The sequence below is a fragment of the Trichosurus vulpecula genome, chromosome 1 (genome assembly GCF_011100635.1).
Source record: "Trichosurus vulpecula isolate mTriVul1 chromosome 1, mTriVul1.pri, whole genome shotgun sequence".
Lineage (NCBI taxonomy): Eukaryota > Metazoa > Chordata > Mammalia > Diprotodontia > Phalangeridae > Trichosurus > Trichosurus vulpecula.
Window position 1 is genome coordinate 100,304,404 of NC_050573.1, and position 16,478 is coordinate 100,320,881.

Consider the following 16,478-nt stretch of genomic DNA (forward strand, 5'->3'; position numbering starts at 1 on the left):
GTGCGTGGAACATGGTAGATGCTTTATAAATGCTTGTTGATGGATTTAAGAAAAGGAATATGTATATTTACTAAGAGATAGCAGTAATGATAACTTTTTATATTATCTATATAGCTCATTTATATGGCTCTTTAGGGTTTGTAAAGTGCTTTATGAATATTGTCTCACTCAATCATCCTCAAAACAATCTTGGGAGGTAGAAGCTATCATTACCTCATTTTTCAGTTGGGGAAACTGAGGCAAGCAGAACTTACACATCTTGGCCAGGGTCCCACAGCTAAGTAAATGTTTGGTGCTGGATTTGAACCACAGGTTTTCTTGCTTCTAGCACTCTATACATTGTACCACCTAGCTCCTTCAAAAGAAAAGTGATTACCTGTGCCTAGCAAAATCACCAGTAATGATCTTCTGGAATAGTGGCTGGGCTATTTAAATTCCTAGTCCAACTATTTAAGGATAGAAATGTTGAGAGAATTTATATTGATGAATGTTATTGAGGTAGTTGATGGTTTCAGCTACTGGGTCTTTCCATTATGACCCAACAAAAGTGCAAGTAAGTAGTAGAATTTTAAACAACTTTTATATGGCTCAATACTGTGTCAAACATAGCTTGTAATTCTCCCATGGAATGGGCAGAGGGACATGTTAGCTAAGACATTTTTTGTAGATACTGTCCTTAAATATGTCAGACTGATGATCAGCAAGTGAATTAATTTTGAAATGCTTTTCTGTATATACCCTGGAAGAAAAATTAGGTTATTGGTGTGGTTAATGAATCCTGGGGCAATAAAATTCTTGTCATATTTTGCATTTTTGTACAGGAAAGTAAGCGTTGTCTTCTACTTAATATAAAGATAATTTGGTGGGAAATTTTTCCAACTCTCCATCACAGCTATTCCTCTTGTATCATGTATTTTCTTTGTCTGTAGGGATCTAATTATTATTATTACAAAGATGGCTTCTCTAACCCATCCTCTTGCTGTGTAACCTGTATCAAATTGCTTCCCTTTTCAATGAGGAGGGAGGGCTAGAGAGAATTTGGAACTCCAGATTTTAAAAACTATTATTTTACATGTAATTGGGGAAAAATAAAGTATTAGATAAAAAAGACCAAGACAACAACAACAACAAAATTTTGTATTTGACTAATCAGGGGTTGTTGGACAGGCTGAAGCAAGCACTGCCAACCTAGAAACAAAGAATAGAAGTCCTCAGATGTTAGTCCCTGAGTGATGCTTTTGACCAACGGTAGATTGTCTTACTTTGCTCCCTTTACCTCCTTAATCTTCAGAGTGAAGGAGGAACAGCGAGGTGACTGTCTATATGGTCAGTGTTTTTATTCAAATTTTTTCACATGTGAAGATAGAAGCTCGAATAAATTTAGTCAATAAGCAGGCATCTATTAATCAATTATCTACTCTGAGCCCGCTTCTATACTGTCTTGATTGGTGAGTGAGTGAGTGAGTGCAGACTAACCCAGCTTATTATATCTAGCTGATCCTAAGCCATACCATGCTCCATATTCCATCCAGCTATTCCACTGCTGCTCTTCACCTAGAAGATGACTGTCTTCTAGATTATACCTCCAGAAGCTATGGCCACAGACCCAATGTGTTATCAATGGTCCTGTGGATAATTCCTCGTAAGAATAAATACACAACATATGTAAGATATCTTTGGGGTAGGATAAAGTGGAGTAATGGCCTCCTGTAGGAGGTGGCAACCGAGCTGAGATCATCAATTAATGCATCAAATGGTGCAAAAATTTGCTTGGTCCTTCAAGTTATTCTTAAATTTCTTTTTTTTTTCTTTTTCTGAATGCAAAGGAAACTAGGGATTCTACATGCTGAAGTGAGAAGAGGGAGCATTCCAGGCATGAGGAAGCCTCTGTGAAGGCCAGGAGATGGAATGCTGTGGATGAGGAACAGCTAGAAGGCCAGTTGGGTTGGCATGCGGAGTTCATGAAGGGGGAAAGAGACAAAGGGAACAGATCATGAAGGACTCTTAGCTACTGACAGAAGCAACAGGGAGCCACTGGCACTTTTTGAGCAGGAGAGTGGCTTTTTCAAAGTGGTGCTTTAGGATTAATAGTTTATCATCCTTGTGGTGGATAAATTAGAAAGGGGCAAGATTTTAGCAAGGGGGACTAATATCAATTAGGAGACTATTTCAGTAATCCAGGTGAGAGGTGATGACAGCGAAACTAAGATGGGGCCATGTCTTTCAGAGAGTAGACAGTGGGTGCAAAAGATGTTGGGGATCATGACTTGCCCAACATCACACAGTTGGTATGTGAGAGGGCAGGAGCTTGAACCTAGTTCTTCCAACTCTGGTTCCACACAGGGGTGGGGAACTGAGGCCTTGAGGCTTTCTAGGTCGTTGAGTTCAGCCTTTTGACTGAGTCCAAGTTTTACAGAACAAATCCTTTTAAGGGGATTTGTTCTGTAAAGTTTTCATTCAGTTCAAAGGACTACACTTGAGGACCTGGAAGGCCACATGTGCCCTGGAGGCCACAGGTTCCCCACCCCTGCAACTAAGCCATGCTACTTCAGGCTAGCATTATGCCCTGGTAATGATTGAACTGATTGAGTTGACTTAATCAAACTTTTTTATCTCTTTTTCTTGCTGTTGAGGACACTTGTCCAGTTAGACATAGGTTTGCAATCAATGTGTGTTTACTGAACTACTAGTCAGTTCCATATTTAATACAGGTTTGATTCTGTGAAAACTTTTATTGCCCACATTTTTGTGTGTAGTAGATGTTTCGAGGAGGCACCTAGGTGGTGAAGTAGATGGCATGTTGGGCTTGGAGTCAGAAATCTGACCTCAGACACTTACTAGCTGTGTGAGCCTGGATAAGTCACTTTACCCTGTTTACCTCAGTTTCCTCATCTGTAGAAGGAGCTGGAGAAGGAAATGGCATACCGTCCTAATATGTGTGCCAAGACAACCCCAAATGGGGTCATGAAGAGTCAGATGTGACTGAAAATGAATCAACAACAGGATGTTTCATTGTCTGGTCTGTTTGATGAGAATTCATGGGGGGCCTTTAACTGCCCTTCTAACCCTAAAATTCTGTAATTATATAGAGAACTTTGTAAATCAAAGCCACTGTCACTGAGAGTTAAGTAAAAGGGGGAATCTCTTCTATAGCCATAGGTGTTGAGTGTGTCAGATTCACCCTTGATTCTAGAGTTAACATGATTTTTTATATAAACCACACAGTGACTAATCTTATCGACTTACCTTGGACATGATCATAATTCTTTGTCTTCACTATTCTATTTGAGTTTCTTGGCATGTGGAATATTTTAAAATGATGGCATAAAGATTGAATGTTGTGTCAGAACAAATCATTTATTAGCTGCAGAGTGGTTTGTCAGGATGCTCCTGGGGAGATTCTTGCTTCATGGAGGGGTAGAAGAAATGACGTGAAAAGTCCCTTTCACTTTTACCTTTCTGTATTCCCCTACACTTCATAACAAACGTGTGTTACAGAGTCATTTTATCCAATTAGGCAGTTAGCTGTTTTGTAAGGAAATTGTTTCTTTAGAGTACTTTTCCATTTTAGAAAATCAAATTCCTTTCTGAAATATGCTTGATTGACTGTCTATGAGAGAATGTGGTTCAGCAGAATGAGCCCTGGGAAAGGAGATCAAAGTTCTAATCCTTACTTGGGCCAGAAATTTAAACTTTTAGTGCTTTATTGCTTTAGGGAGACAGTTGGTATGATGGAACGAGTAGTGGACCTGGTTTCACATTCCAACTCTGTCATTGTGTTATTTTGGACAGATTTCAGGATCATAAATAATATTTAGAATTGGAAGAGATTTCAGAGGCCATGTAGTCCAACAGCCTCATTTTACAGCCAAGGAAACTGAGGCCCAAAGAAGTTAAGTGATTTGTTCAAGGTCACACAGGTAGACAGTTACCAGAGCTGGGATTTATCCAAGAATCTTTCTATCACAGTACATTGCTGCTGCTATGTGACTCTGCCTCTTTGGGCCTCAGTTTCTTCAGCTGTAAAATGAGAGTAATAATACTTGCACTGCCAACTTCTGTAGTTGTTGTGAGGAAAGTGTTAATTTATTTTTTGCAACATTTTAAACTTTTTCAAAAGCTTTCATATCTACTAACTAGGTTATTCTCATAAATACCTCATGAAGCAGGGGTAATATATGCTATTATTATCCTTTGATAATTTCCTCTGAGGTTCAAAAAGCACTTTTGAGACTTTCTTAATGTATGCTTACTATCTTGCCAGTTTTTTGGTAAACTTTAGGATAACCTGCAACATGGGAGCAGTTTTAGGTTCTTTAAGAATGGCACGATAAAATTTGTTGTGTTAGGAAATTTAGTCCAGCATCAGGGAGCTGGATTAGAGAGGGAAGAGAGTCAAACCATGGAGGCCAAATAGGAGGCTAATGGAATAACAAAAGTGTGGGGTAATTTTGTGACCCCCATAATCCATGCAGCATTCCTGATAGGGCCACACATGACCTGTGTTCATCACTGAATCATGGGAAGTTAGGTCTGAACGGTCTTTAGAATTCATTTAGTTCAAATGGCTGTCTAATAACTAAATACCCCCCTGAACTGGGACAGGACACTGTGGATGCTGTTAGCATTTTAGATCAAGACATTGACCTTAAACGTTTAAAAGGCATGATGAAATATTCTTCCGCATCTCAGCTCATGTGATAGGACGTTGGGTGCTTTATAGTCAATACATTAATTGTGCTTTCCTGACTGTTCATTACTGCTTTGGTAGGTTATACAAGTGAAAGCTTTTGCAAAGAATAATAAAGAACTGTCCTTAAGGTCTGACACACATACCTGTTGATCAGCATCTCTGTACAATATTCCCTTTTACTCCTTTTAAAAATACAACTTAATTTTATAGTCTAAGGAATTGAAAGATTACCAAATTATAGAATTTCTGAGTTGGGAGGAACCTTGAAAGCCATCTAGTCCAATATATCCACAAAAGATTCCCTACTACTATATGACATACCCAACAAATGGTTATCCAGTGTTTCAATCAGTCAATCAATCATGGAGCATTTATTAAATGCTTGCTTTGTACTAAGCACTGAGCTGGATGCTGGAGATAAAAATACAGAGAATGAAACAATCCTTGCTCTCAAGATGCTTGCTTTTTAATGGGGGAGATAAATACATAAATATGTATATTCAGAAAAAAATATAAAGAGAATAAATACAATTGAATACAGAGTAGAAAATACTTAAGTAGGTTGGAACTGAGAACACCAGCAGTTGGGGGGATAAAGAAAGCTTTCATGTAGAAGGTGATGCTTGATATCTTGAAAGAAGAAAGATTCTGTGAGGCAGAGCTTAGAGGGCATACTTTTTAGGCAAGGGAGGCAACCACTACAAAGGATTTTTTAATCTTAAAAATTAAGATGGGAGATGGAGGATAAAGTGTCCTATGTGTTGAAGAGAGGGAAGGCCACTTTATCTAGATCATGCATAAGGAAGCTGGAAAGGTGGGTGAGGGATTCATCATGAAGGCCTTTAAAACCTAAACAGAGAAATTGGTATTTCATCCTAGAGGCAGTAGAGGGCCATTGGAGTTGGTTGAATAGGGGAATGATATGGTTAGCTCTGTGTGTGATAACAGTCTATAGGCTGAACTAGAGTGCTGAGAAACTTGAGTCAGGGAGAACAATTAGGAGGATGCTGTAATAATCTAGGTCAGAGGTGATGAGGGACTGAATGAACATGATGGCTTTGGTCATACAGCGAAAGGGATCAGATGTGAGAGATGATGTGAAGGTAGAAATGGCAAGATTTGACAATGGGTTGAGTTGAATGCATGGTTTAGAGAGGGGAGGATTCAGGGATGATGTTGAGTTCACAGATCTGGGAGAATGGAAGAATGGTGATGCCTTGACAAAAGTAGGGAAGTTCAGAATGGGGTGAGTTTTCTGGGAAAGATAATGAATTCTGTTTTGGACAGCAACTCTGCTTAGTTTTGACTCCTCCAACATTATGATTCCTCTAGGATAAGATTATCACCAGAAATCTTATCATGGAGATTGCTTTACTTTTAGTACTTAACATCTCATCAGTATCCTCAGTTGCCTCTCCCCACTGATTTGAGGGCTGAGAGGCAGAACGGAAAACTACTCCTAAAGGCACACTTTATAGGGGGCTCACAATTTCCAGCCAACTCTTCACTATCTACCAGCTGTTGTGCTTGGTTTTGACTTTGAGCATCATTCCTCCATTCTGGGTACCCTTTGTCAGCTCCTCTCTCTGTTTCCTTCCGCTTTTCAGCTTCCTTTTATGTATTATCATCCTCCATTAGAATTTAAGCTCTTTGAGGGCAGGGACTGTTTCTTTTTTTCGTTTGTATCCCTGGTGCCTAGTACAGTGCCTGGTACATAGTAGGCACTTGCTAGTGTTTATTGACCACTGATTGTGTTGAGTTTGAGATGTCTCTAGGATATCCAGTTTGGACTATCCAGTAGGCAATTGGTGAGTGGGACTGAAACTTAGGGGAGAGACACAGGCTAGATATATAGATCTAGGAATTCCTTATATAGAGATGATAATTAAACCCATGGGAACTGATATCTAATACAGGACCAAAGGGAAAATAAATGGCGGGGGGGGGGGGAGAGCGAGAGAGAGAGAGAGAGAGAGCAAGAGAAAAGAGGACCAAGGACAGAGCCTTGGAGACACCTGCAATTAGGGGGAATGATATGGATGGTGAACCAAAAAGGAGACTGAGGTGAATTTAGACAGGTAGAGACCAGGAGAACCAGTTGCCACAAAAATCCAGAAAGGAAAGAGTATCCGGTAATAAAGAGTGATTGACAGGCATAAATGCAATTGAATGAATTGATAGGTAGAAAGGGATGAAAACTGGGAACAGATCATGATATTTGGCAATTAAGAAGTGCCTTCTGTGTGCCAGGCACTATGATACAGAGAAAGGCACGAGGCATTCCCTACCTCAAAGAGTTCACAATCTAATGGGGAGCCTTACAGCTCATAAAAAGAAGATGAAAGTGGTGGTGGGGAGGTTACCAAATGGGACATGATAAAGTACAGTAGCCATGTGGGAAATGACTGAGGAGGTGTGAGTTACAAAGTTTATTTCATCTTGCTTAATGATGAGTTTCTGGAGATCATGAAATCCAGGAGGCTATTGCTAACATGGGGGGAGCAGATTCAATTTAAATGGTGAGGTCTGAAGCCACATTGCAAAGGTTGAGAAGTTAATGAGAGTAGAGGAAAAGGAAATTGTGAGTATAAATGACAGCTTTTTGCAGGAGCTGGAAGAGAAGGGGAGGAGGGCTAATAGGATGCATATTTGAGAGACATTTTAGTATCTAGTGAAGATTATTTTAAGTTTGGGGGCTACTTTGGCATGCTTGAAGGGGACAGGAGAGAAGAAACCAGTAGATAGGAAGAGGCTGAAGATTAGAAAGGAAGAGATGATGGTTGAGGTTGTACTCTGTTTGAGAAGAGGAAGGGGAAAGAATCCTAGATGTCAGTAGAGCGAGCAAGGTGGTGAGCAGAAGCCACCTTATTTTCCGTGAGTAGAAGAAAGGAAGAGGGAAGTTAACAGGGATGTCAAGGGGTTTTGAGATGAAGAGAAAGGGAGAACCCATCAGAGAATGGTGCAAAGTTGAATTGGTCATTATAGGGTTCACATTACAAATGGAGGAAAGTTAGGACTGAGCAAGGGTAATGGTCTGTGAAAGTACTAAGTGGGTAGAGAGTTTGAATGACTTGATGTGGTAAAGGATAGATTTAGGAGGGGTGAGATAGGTATAGCTAGGAGAGATGGAATGAAGGAGTTTATCATTGGAGAGAGGAATGCCATAATAGCAACATTTAAAGAGATTTTAGGCTAAGCCCCTGACGCCAGTCAAGTTTAACCCCTGCTTCTCCTGCTAATTTACTTTGGTCTTCACCTGGTGCCTCCTACGCTTCTCCCAGCCCAGGTGCAGACCATTACCCCCGGTAACCCTTGCTTCCCCTTTGCCTTTATGTTACTTTATTCTCCTGGCTCACCTCTTTCTCTCCCCCTAGCTCCACTGATTTATCCTAAAAACATTTTTATTGATGTGTCTTTTTTACATTACATTTACAGATTACACTATCTATTCTTTGAGAAATCTCTTTTAACAAAGTAAAATAGTTAAGCAAAATTAACAATATAATAATCTCATCTGAAAATTCATATAACATTCCACATCTGTGGCACCCCTTCCACTATTTTTTTAAAAATACTTTCATTAGCATAAATTTATTTTTCCCCTTCCTAGTCCATTGAAAAAATGAGAAAAGAAAAATTCCTGGTAACATATTCATAGTCAAGCAAAATAAATTCCCTCAGTGGCTTTATATAAAGATATATGTCTCATTTTGCACCTTAAATCTATCACTTCTCTGTAAAGAGACTGATTGAATGTTTTATCATAAATCCTCTGAAATTGTGGATGGTCACTGTGTTGATCATAGTTCTTACAGCTTTCAGAGTTGTTTGTTCTTACAGTGTTGTTATTACTGTATAAATTGTTCTCCTGGTTCTGCTTATTTCATTCTTCAACAGTTTATATTGTTCATTTTTATAATATTGACGTTATAGTATAAATCAGAGGTGTCAGACATTCAGCCTACAGCTTCATTGTGACCTGCAACATTCCAGAGTTCTGCTCAAGACAGATTAAAATGTAATTGGAATATATTTAACAAAATAAAAATACAGTAGCACATAGAAAATGTTAATATGTGATTTTCTAAAGTAATATGCACAGTCAAGGATTCTTATGTATGATTAGTGGCCCCCATTTCAATTTGTGTTTGATATCACTGGTATAAATTGGTCTGGTTCTGCTCGCCTCACTCAGTATCAGTTCACATAAATCCATGACTCGTTGAAATCATCCATGATAGGTCAAAGGGCATGAACTGGTCAGTAATTTTATGTCTATAATTCCCAATCGATTATCAGAACGGTTGTACACATTCACAGGCCCACCAATAATTTATTATTTTGTCTGTTTTCCCACTGCTCCTCCAACATTGATCCCCTGCCAGGGCCCCACCCCTTTTTTGTGGCCAATTTGATGGGTGTGAGGTTGAATCTCAGAATTGCTTTAATTTGCGTTTCACTGATAGTGATTTGGAGCATTTTTTTTATGGCTATAGAGTGGATTTCTACCCTTCAGAATTGCTCGATTGTATCCTTAAACTTCTTATCTTTTGTAAATGATTCTTAGTCTTATGAATCAATTCTTTATATATTTTGGAAATGAAACCTTTATCAGAGAAACTGGTTACAAAGATTTTTCCCACCTAATTGTTTACCTTTTAATCTTTGCTATGTTGGATTTGTTTGAGCTAAGACTTTTTAATTTTTTGTAATCAAAATAATCCATTTTATCTTTTGTGGTTTTCTTTGTGTCTTGTTTGATTATGAACTTTTCATCTACCCATCGGTAACATTTTCCATTTTCTCTAATTTATGATACGATATTTATATCTATATCACTTTTCTATTTGGAGCTCATCTTAATATAAGTTGTGAGATGTTGGCCTAAGTCTAATTTATGTTGTCCAAATTTCCCATCAGTTTTCTAAAATAGTGAGTTTTTATCCCATTAGATTGTTAACTGCTCGAGGGCAGGGACTTTTTTTTGCCTTTCTTTGTATCTCCAGTGCTTAGCACAATGCTTGGCACATGGTAGGTGCTTAATACACTGCCTTAATAAATTGGCTGACTGACAGTGGCTAGGATTTTTGTGTTTCTTGACTACTAGGCTACATGTATTTGCTTTTGTACACTGTGTGGCTAATTTGTTCCACTGGCCAATCTCTCTATTTTTTAACCAGTACAAAATCACTTTGAGAGTTACTGTTTTTGCAGTAGAGTTTGGGATCTGGCACTGCTGGGCCTCCACCATTTGCTCTTTTCATTATTTCCCCAGAGTTTCGCAACTTTTTTGCCTCCGTATGAATTTTATTATTTTTTCGGGTTCTATAAAGTAATCCTTTATTGGTTCAAGTGGCATAATATTGTATAAGTCAATTATTGTAGATGGTAGTGTCATTGTAGTTATGATGACTTTATTCTACCCATGAGCAATGAATATTTTTCTAAATATTTAGGTGTGTCTTTATTTCTGTAAGCCATAGTATATATATATTTGTATTTATGTAGTTTTCATGAGTATCTTAGTAGGTAGGTACCCAGGTATTTTATACATTCTGTAGTTATTTAAATAGAATTGCCCTTTCAGTTTCTTCCTGCCAAGTTTTATTGATATTATAGAAAAATGCTGATGATTTATGTAGATTTTACATTCTGAAGTTATTCTTTCAAATATATTTAATTGACTCCTTAGAGTTAAGTACATCATCTTATAATCTCCAAAAGTGATCATTTTGCTTCTTCTTTATATATAGTGTATTCCCTTTGTTTCTTTTTCTTGTCTTATTACTATAGTCAACATTTCTAGTACTATGGCAAATAGAAATGGTGACAGTGGACACAATCCTTTCTGTTTCCAATCAGTAATTACCAGAATTATTCTAAAATTCTATTCAGGTCCTTCATTCTTGTTTATTTTTGATTAGATTTTTCCAGGGATGATAAGGCGCTCTCTCTCTCTCTCTCTCTCTCTCTCTCTCCCCCCCCCCCCTCCACTATTATGGTTTTTATTATTTCTCCTTGTAATTAATTAAATTTTTTCTGTATTTAGAAGCTATGCCATTTTTTGCATGTATATTTAAATATTGTAATCAGCGTGTTACTGCTGAGTGAAATATACCTTCTCTCTTACCTTTAAATTGTTACTACTGCTTTTTTGTATTCAGCTGAAGCATAATAGATTTTGCTCCAACCCCTTGTTTTAAACCTGTGAATCTTTTTATTTCAAGTGTGTTTCTTGTAAACAACATATTGTTGGATTATACTTTCTTAGTCATTCTTTTAGTATCTTCTGTTTTATTTCTGAATAGAAGCAACTTCTTTTTCCCTCAGCACTCTTCTCCCCACTTTGTCCATTGGTTATCATCTGAGTACCTTTCTTTGTCCTGGAAATTCAGACTTTATCTCCTTCTTGATATTAGAAATGGTGTTTATGATAAAGTGTATGTGTTTTATATATGTATATATTTATATGCCCTCTTGATATGTGACTCTTCATTTTGAAGATTCATTCCCTTGTACAAATGGAAGCTTGAATGATTAAAAGAAAACTATTCAGGTAGCCAGCCTCACTCTTCAAGGCACATTCAAGTAGAGCAGTCAGGATTAGCCTCCACAAAATTGTAAATTAGGGAAAGCAAGAGGGTTTTGTTACCCTCCCATCTTCCCTTTCTTCAGCCATCTACTTCGTTAGGACCCCAAATCTGGTATATACCTCTTTCAACACTTTACTTGCTCCAAATTTATCCATCTTGGGTCCCACTTAATCCAAAGGAATAAGAAGCGAATCTTTAACAACGAGAATTTCAGGCAGCTGTGGCAGGCTAAAATATAGGTGATTTTGGGGAGAGAGAGTTATGGGTGTATGGAGGGATGTCAGTGGAGCCCCTCAAATTCTTTCACAGAAGCATTGTCCTATTCCACTCTCACATAAATCTAACAACATTTAAGTCCCCCTCAACATTTGCCTTATTTTTTAAAAACTATTTTCACCATTAAGATGTAGAAGAGTAATTAAGAAGAATTTAAAGTTGCAAAGTAATTTTAAAGTTTCTAATGCAGCTCCTCCATCCCTGACATTTAAATTCAGTTGGTCGCTAGGAAACTATGTAAAGTTATTATTTATTTTTAGTTCTTTAGTTTCTTGCTTGGGGTTGTATTTTTTCCCCCTCCTTCTGGACAATTTGACTCAAATAATTATGATTCAGAGAAGTGGTTTGAATGGTTGTGCAACTCGTTAAAAACACAACGAGCTTAAGTTAAAGCAGCCTTTTATTTTTAGAGCCTATTTCAAAGAAGTGTTTAGCATTTTTTCTGGAACTGACTTTAAATTAAAATGATGGTTAACAAAGAACATGATTTGTGATCTGGGAGCTGTCAGTCATAACTTAAATCATAACAGCTTTCACAGAAGTTGCATATAAGTGCTCTGATAAAATAATATATTGCAGTCAGGAGAAAGAAAGGTGTCAGGGTTCTAAAACTGTTGAATATATTACAGGTTGCTAAATAGCTATAATGGTGTCAGTTTGTAGAGCTGTTATTAGTGCACAGCTGTTAGCACCCTGACTTTTTTTTTCTTCTCATTTTGGGTTTAGAATTTGCTTTGATAGCTAAAATGTGAAATGCTACCTGTGTTTTCAAACTTGGTTGTGCCAATATATGGCCGCACTTCTCAACAGCACCTTCCATCCCTTTCATGCAGTTGTGTCATAATGTTCTTTTTAATGCTCCTTTATAGAGCTTTTGGTAGTGAAGAGAAAGCGGGGAAGACCGAAAGGCTCAACTAAGAAGCTCTGCACTGATGAGGAATCAACTGAAAGTAATAACTGTAGTCCAAATGAAGAAAATCAGCTGGCTTCCCCTGAAGGAAACAGCCTTCCTGAAGTTACTGAAGTGGTGCCTGGCAACTTGGAATGCAGTAAATGTTGTCGGAAATTCTCCAACACTCGTCAGCTGAGAAAACACATCTGTATTATTGTGTTGAATATAGAAGAGGAAGGTGAGCCAGGTAAAATACTTCTTTAGCACAAAACATAGCAATGTATTTTAATACTATTCCCATTTCTTGTGAGTTAGCAATAATTTCATATATTTCCATTGCATTGGAAGAGTGTGAGCCAAAGTTCAGAGGTTGAAAATCCTAAAACATATTTGAGAGACTAAATATGCCAGTTTGGCTAGACCAGTAGGTTCATGAAGAGCAGTAGTAATGGATAAGCCTACAAAGGTGGTTGGAGCCAAAGTATAGAGAACCTTGATGAATGTCTGTTGAAGATTATCAAACATGGTAAGACTGCTTCAAAAAGACAAGTTTAGAGTAGGCCATAGGCTGGGAAAGGAATTTTGAGAATTTCAGTAGCTGCAAGTGTACCAAGGCAAGCTTCAGTCAACTTCTGTGTTGAATAATAAGGCTTCCCCGCCTTCCTGGAGGGGACCATTCTAGCCTCCCTGGGCCAGCAATTCCATCGTGCAATCTTAGTATGGTCTCTGCCCTCCTTCAACTCCACCTTCATACCAGTTGCCTTACCTCTACCTTGCCAGGAGCTTCCTAGCATCTCTGGGCCAGCCATCCCATCATGCTCTGGACACTTGTTGCCCTCTTTCTAGTTACATACAGCTATGTGATGCCCTGAAATAACTCTGACCTGAGGCTAACCCTTCAGAATCTGATGTCATTACTCAGTGAGTTAACTTACTCTCTCACAGAAGCATTGTCCTATTCCACTCTCACATAAATCTAACAACATTTAAGTCCCCCTCAACATTTGCCTTATTTTTTAAAAACTCTTTTCACCATTAAGATGTAGAAGAGTAATTAAGAAGAATTTAAAGTTGCCCTTCTCATTACAGTGATTCTGAACCCATTTGTAATTGTCCAAACCTGTTCTTTGTCCTTGCTGCCTGCTTCCTTATTCCTGTCCTCCTCAACCTCAAAACCCCAACATCCCACTCTTTAGCTACCCACCTCTTTCACTGTGAATGCTCTGGAATGTTTACACCATAGCTAACAAACTTACTTTCATTTTCATCTTTTCCTTTCTCACTCCCTCACTTCTCTTGTAGTGAAATCCTGGCTCCCTTCTGATGACACAGCTTTCCTGGCTACCCTTTCAGGCACTGTTGGGACTTTTACTTATACCTCCCCACTCATTGGTTGAGGTGGGGGAGTTAAGATATTCCTTGCTCCTCATTGCCACTTCTAGGCCCTCCTCTTATTCTCACTCTTATTGTGGTTTGTTTAAACCATATTTATTACCATTTCAAGATTCTGGATGTTCTCCTTCCTTCCTCAGTGAGTTCAATGACTGACTCACAGTCTTTTTCTTCTGCCCTCATACTAGAAGACTTCAGTATACACACATATGTACATATACACACATGTATGTGTGCCTATCTATCTAATCCCTTAAATACCCTAACCTTTAGTTTCTCAATTTACTCATTTAGTGCCTTTCCTCTGTTGGTTATTTCCAATATATCCTGTATGGCTATTTTGCACAAAATTTGCATGTTATCTTCCTCATCTGAGCTTCAGGAGAGCAGGGACTGTCTTTTACCTTTGCATCCCTAGGCTTAGCATGGTGCCTAACACATCACAGGCATGTAATAAGTTTTTGTTGACTGACTGACTGACTACCCATAAACTTCTGAATAAAGTTGAAAAAATTTTGTTATCCGTGATGACTGGGTCCACTGCAAATTTGTGTTGCTTAGTCTCAAGTGTGCTCATACTTTAGCAAGGCAATTCCTTTATAACTCTCTAATTGCTAAACTATTCCAATCAGTAGAGTGGCTTTTCCATACTTTTTCATCCTGCCTCAAACCTTCAGTAGCTCTCTTTTCCCTCAACTTCTCAGCCTTATTTTTCACTGAAAAATTGGAGGTCATTCATCAAGAACTCTTTCTCATCACATATCACCTCCTCATCTCATGTTGCCTAGATGACTTCTGCCACTGTCTCCTCCTTCACCCTTGACTCACATGATGAGATGGCCCTTCTCCTTGTCCAGGCAAAGACACATGATTCCATTCTGTCCCATTTTCTTTAGCAGGTTTCCCTATCTCACTAGATTTCAATCCTTGCTCTCACAATATTCAGTCTCTTGAATTAATATTCAGTCTGTTTCTCTACTGCCTATAAACATGCTTTCCTGTCAAAAAACCCTCACTTGATCCATCCATCCCTACTATCATCACTTATCTCTCCTTCCTTTTGTGGATAAACTCTGAGAAGTTCCATCTGTTGTACCCATTGGTGCTTCCACTTCCTCTCTTCACTCAAGTCCCTACAGTCTGCCTTCTGACTTCATCTTTCAATTGAACCTGCTCTCTCTATATAGTCTCTTACTTGTCAAACATAATGACCTTTCTCTTGGTCTTCTTCCTTCTTGACCTTTCTACAGCCTTTGATGCTGTTGATCACCTTCTCCCTAATACTGTCTTCTCTCTAGGTTTTTATGACATTGTTTCCTGGTTCTCCTACCTGTTTGCTCCTCCTCAGTCTCCTTTGCTCCATCTTTATCCAGGTCATGCCTACTAACTGTGAATGTCCTCAGAGACGCTGTCCATGGTTTGCTTCATTTCCCTCTCTTGTTTTGTTTGGTGATCTTATCAGTTACTCTGGTTTCAGTTATCATCACTCTATGTATTTTTCTCAGATCCATTTATCTAGTCTTAACCTTTCTCCTGACTTCCAATCTTATAGCTCCATCTGTTTACTGGATATCAAATCAGTCAATCAATAAAGATTCATTAAGACCTCTAGTATGTGCCAAGTACTGTGTTAAGCACTGGGAATAAAAAAAGAGTCAAAAGACAGTACCTGCTCTCAAGGAGCTTACAATCTAATGGAGGAGAAAACATGGAAACAAATATATACAAAGCAAGCTACATGCTATATATGTGTGTGTGTGCATGCGCACACACACACATGCACACACACTATCATCCTATATACAGGATAAACAGGAGATAATTACCAGAGGGAAAGCACTAAAATTAATAAGGATTGGGGAAAGGTTGTTTCCTGTAAAGGTGGGATTTTAGTTGGGACTTAAAGGAAACCAGGTGTCAGTAGTCAGAATGGAGGAAGGAGAGTATTCCAGGCATGGGGAACAGCCAGAGAAAATGCCCAGAGCTGAGAAATGAAGGGTCTTGTTTGTGGAATAGTCATGAACTGGAACAGACATGTGAAACGGACATGATCCGATGTCCCTGGATCTGTGTGTCAAGGAGTAAGGCATTAGAAAACTGGAAAGGTAGGAGAGGGCTAGGTTATGAAGGGCTTTGAGTGCTCCTGGAGGCAATAGAGAGCCATTGGAGTTTATTGCATTTGTGTGTGTGTGTGTGTGTGTGTGTGTGTGTGTGTGTGTGTGTGTGTGTGTGTGTGTGTGGATCGGACCTGCAGTTTAGGAAAATCACTTTAGTGACTGAATAGAGGATGGATTGGAGTGGGAAGGAGACTTCCCCTCCATCAGACTGTTGCAGCAAGACCCTCCATCAGACTGTTGCAGTAATCCAGGTGTGAGGTGATGAGACCCTGCGCTAGAATTATGGCAATGCCTGAGGAGAGGATGGGGAGAATTTGAAAGATGTTGCAAAGGCGAAATCTACTGGCCTTGGCACTGTTGGATGTGGGGAGTGATAGTAAGGAATTCATGATGACTCCAAGCTTGAAGGTCTAGAAGGATGGTGTTGCTCTCTATAGTAAAAGGTAAGGTAGGTGGAGAGGAGGGTTTAGGGGGAAAGATGATTTCTATTTTGGACATATTGAGTGTAAGATGTC

At 38.7% G+C, this 16,478-nt stretch overlaps 1 protein-coding gene across 1 annotated transcript in view; it reads left to right on the forward strand.

Moving 5' to 3' along the window:
• Positions 1-16,478, forward strand: part of ZFAT (zinc finger and AT-hook domain containing) — a 304,336-nt gene that overhangs the window by 77,068 nt on the left and 210,790 nt on the right. Inside the window, exon 3 of the mRNA XM_036741178.1 lies at positions 12,432-12,701. Coding sequence (XP_036597073.1) covers positions 12,432-12,701 — 270 coding nt within the window. The remainder of the gene's footprint in view (positions 1-12,431; positions 12,702-16,478) is intronic.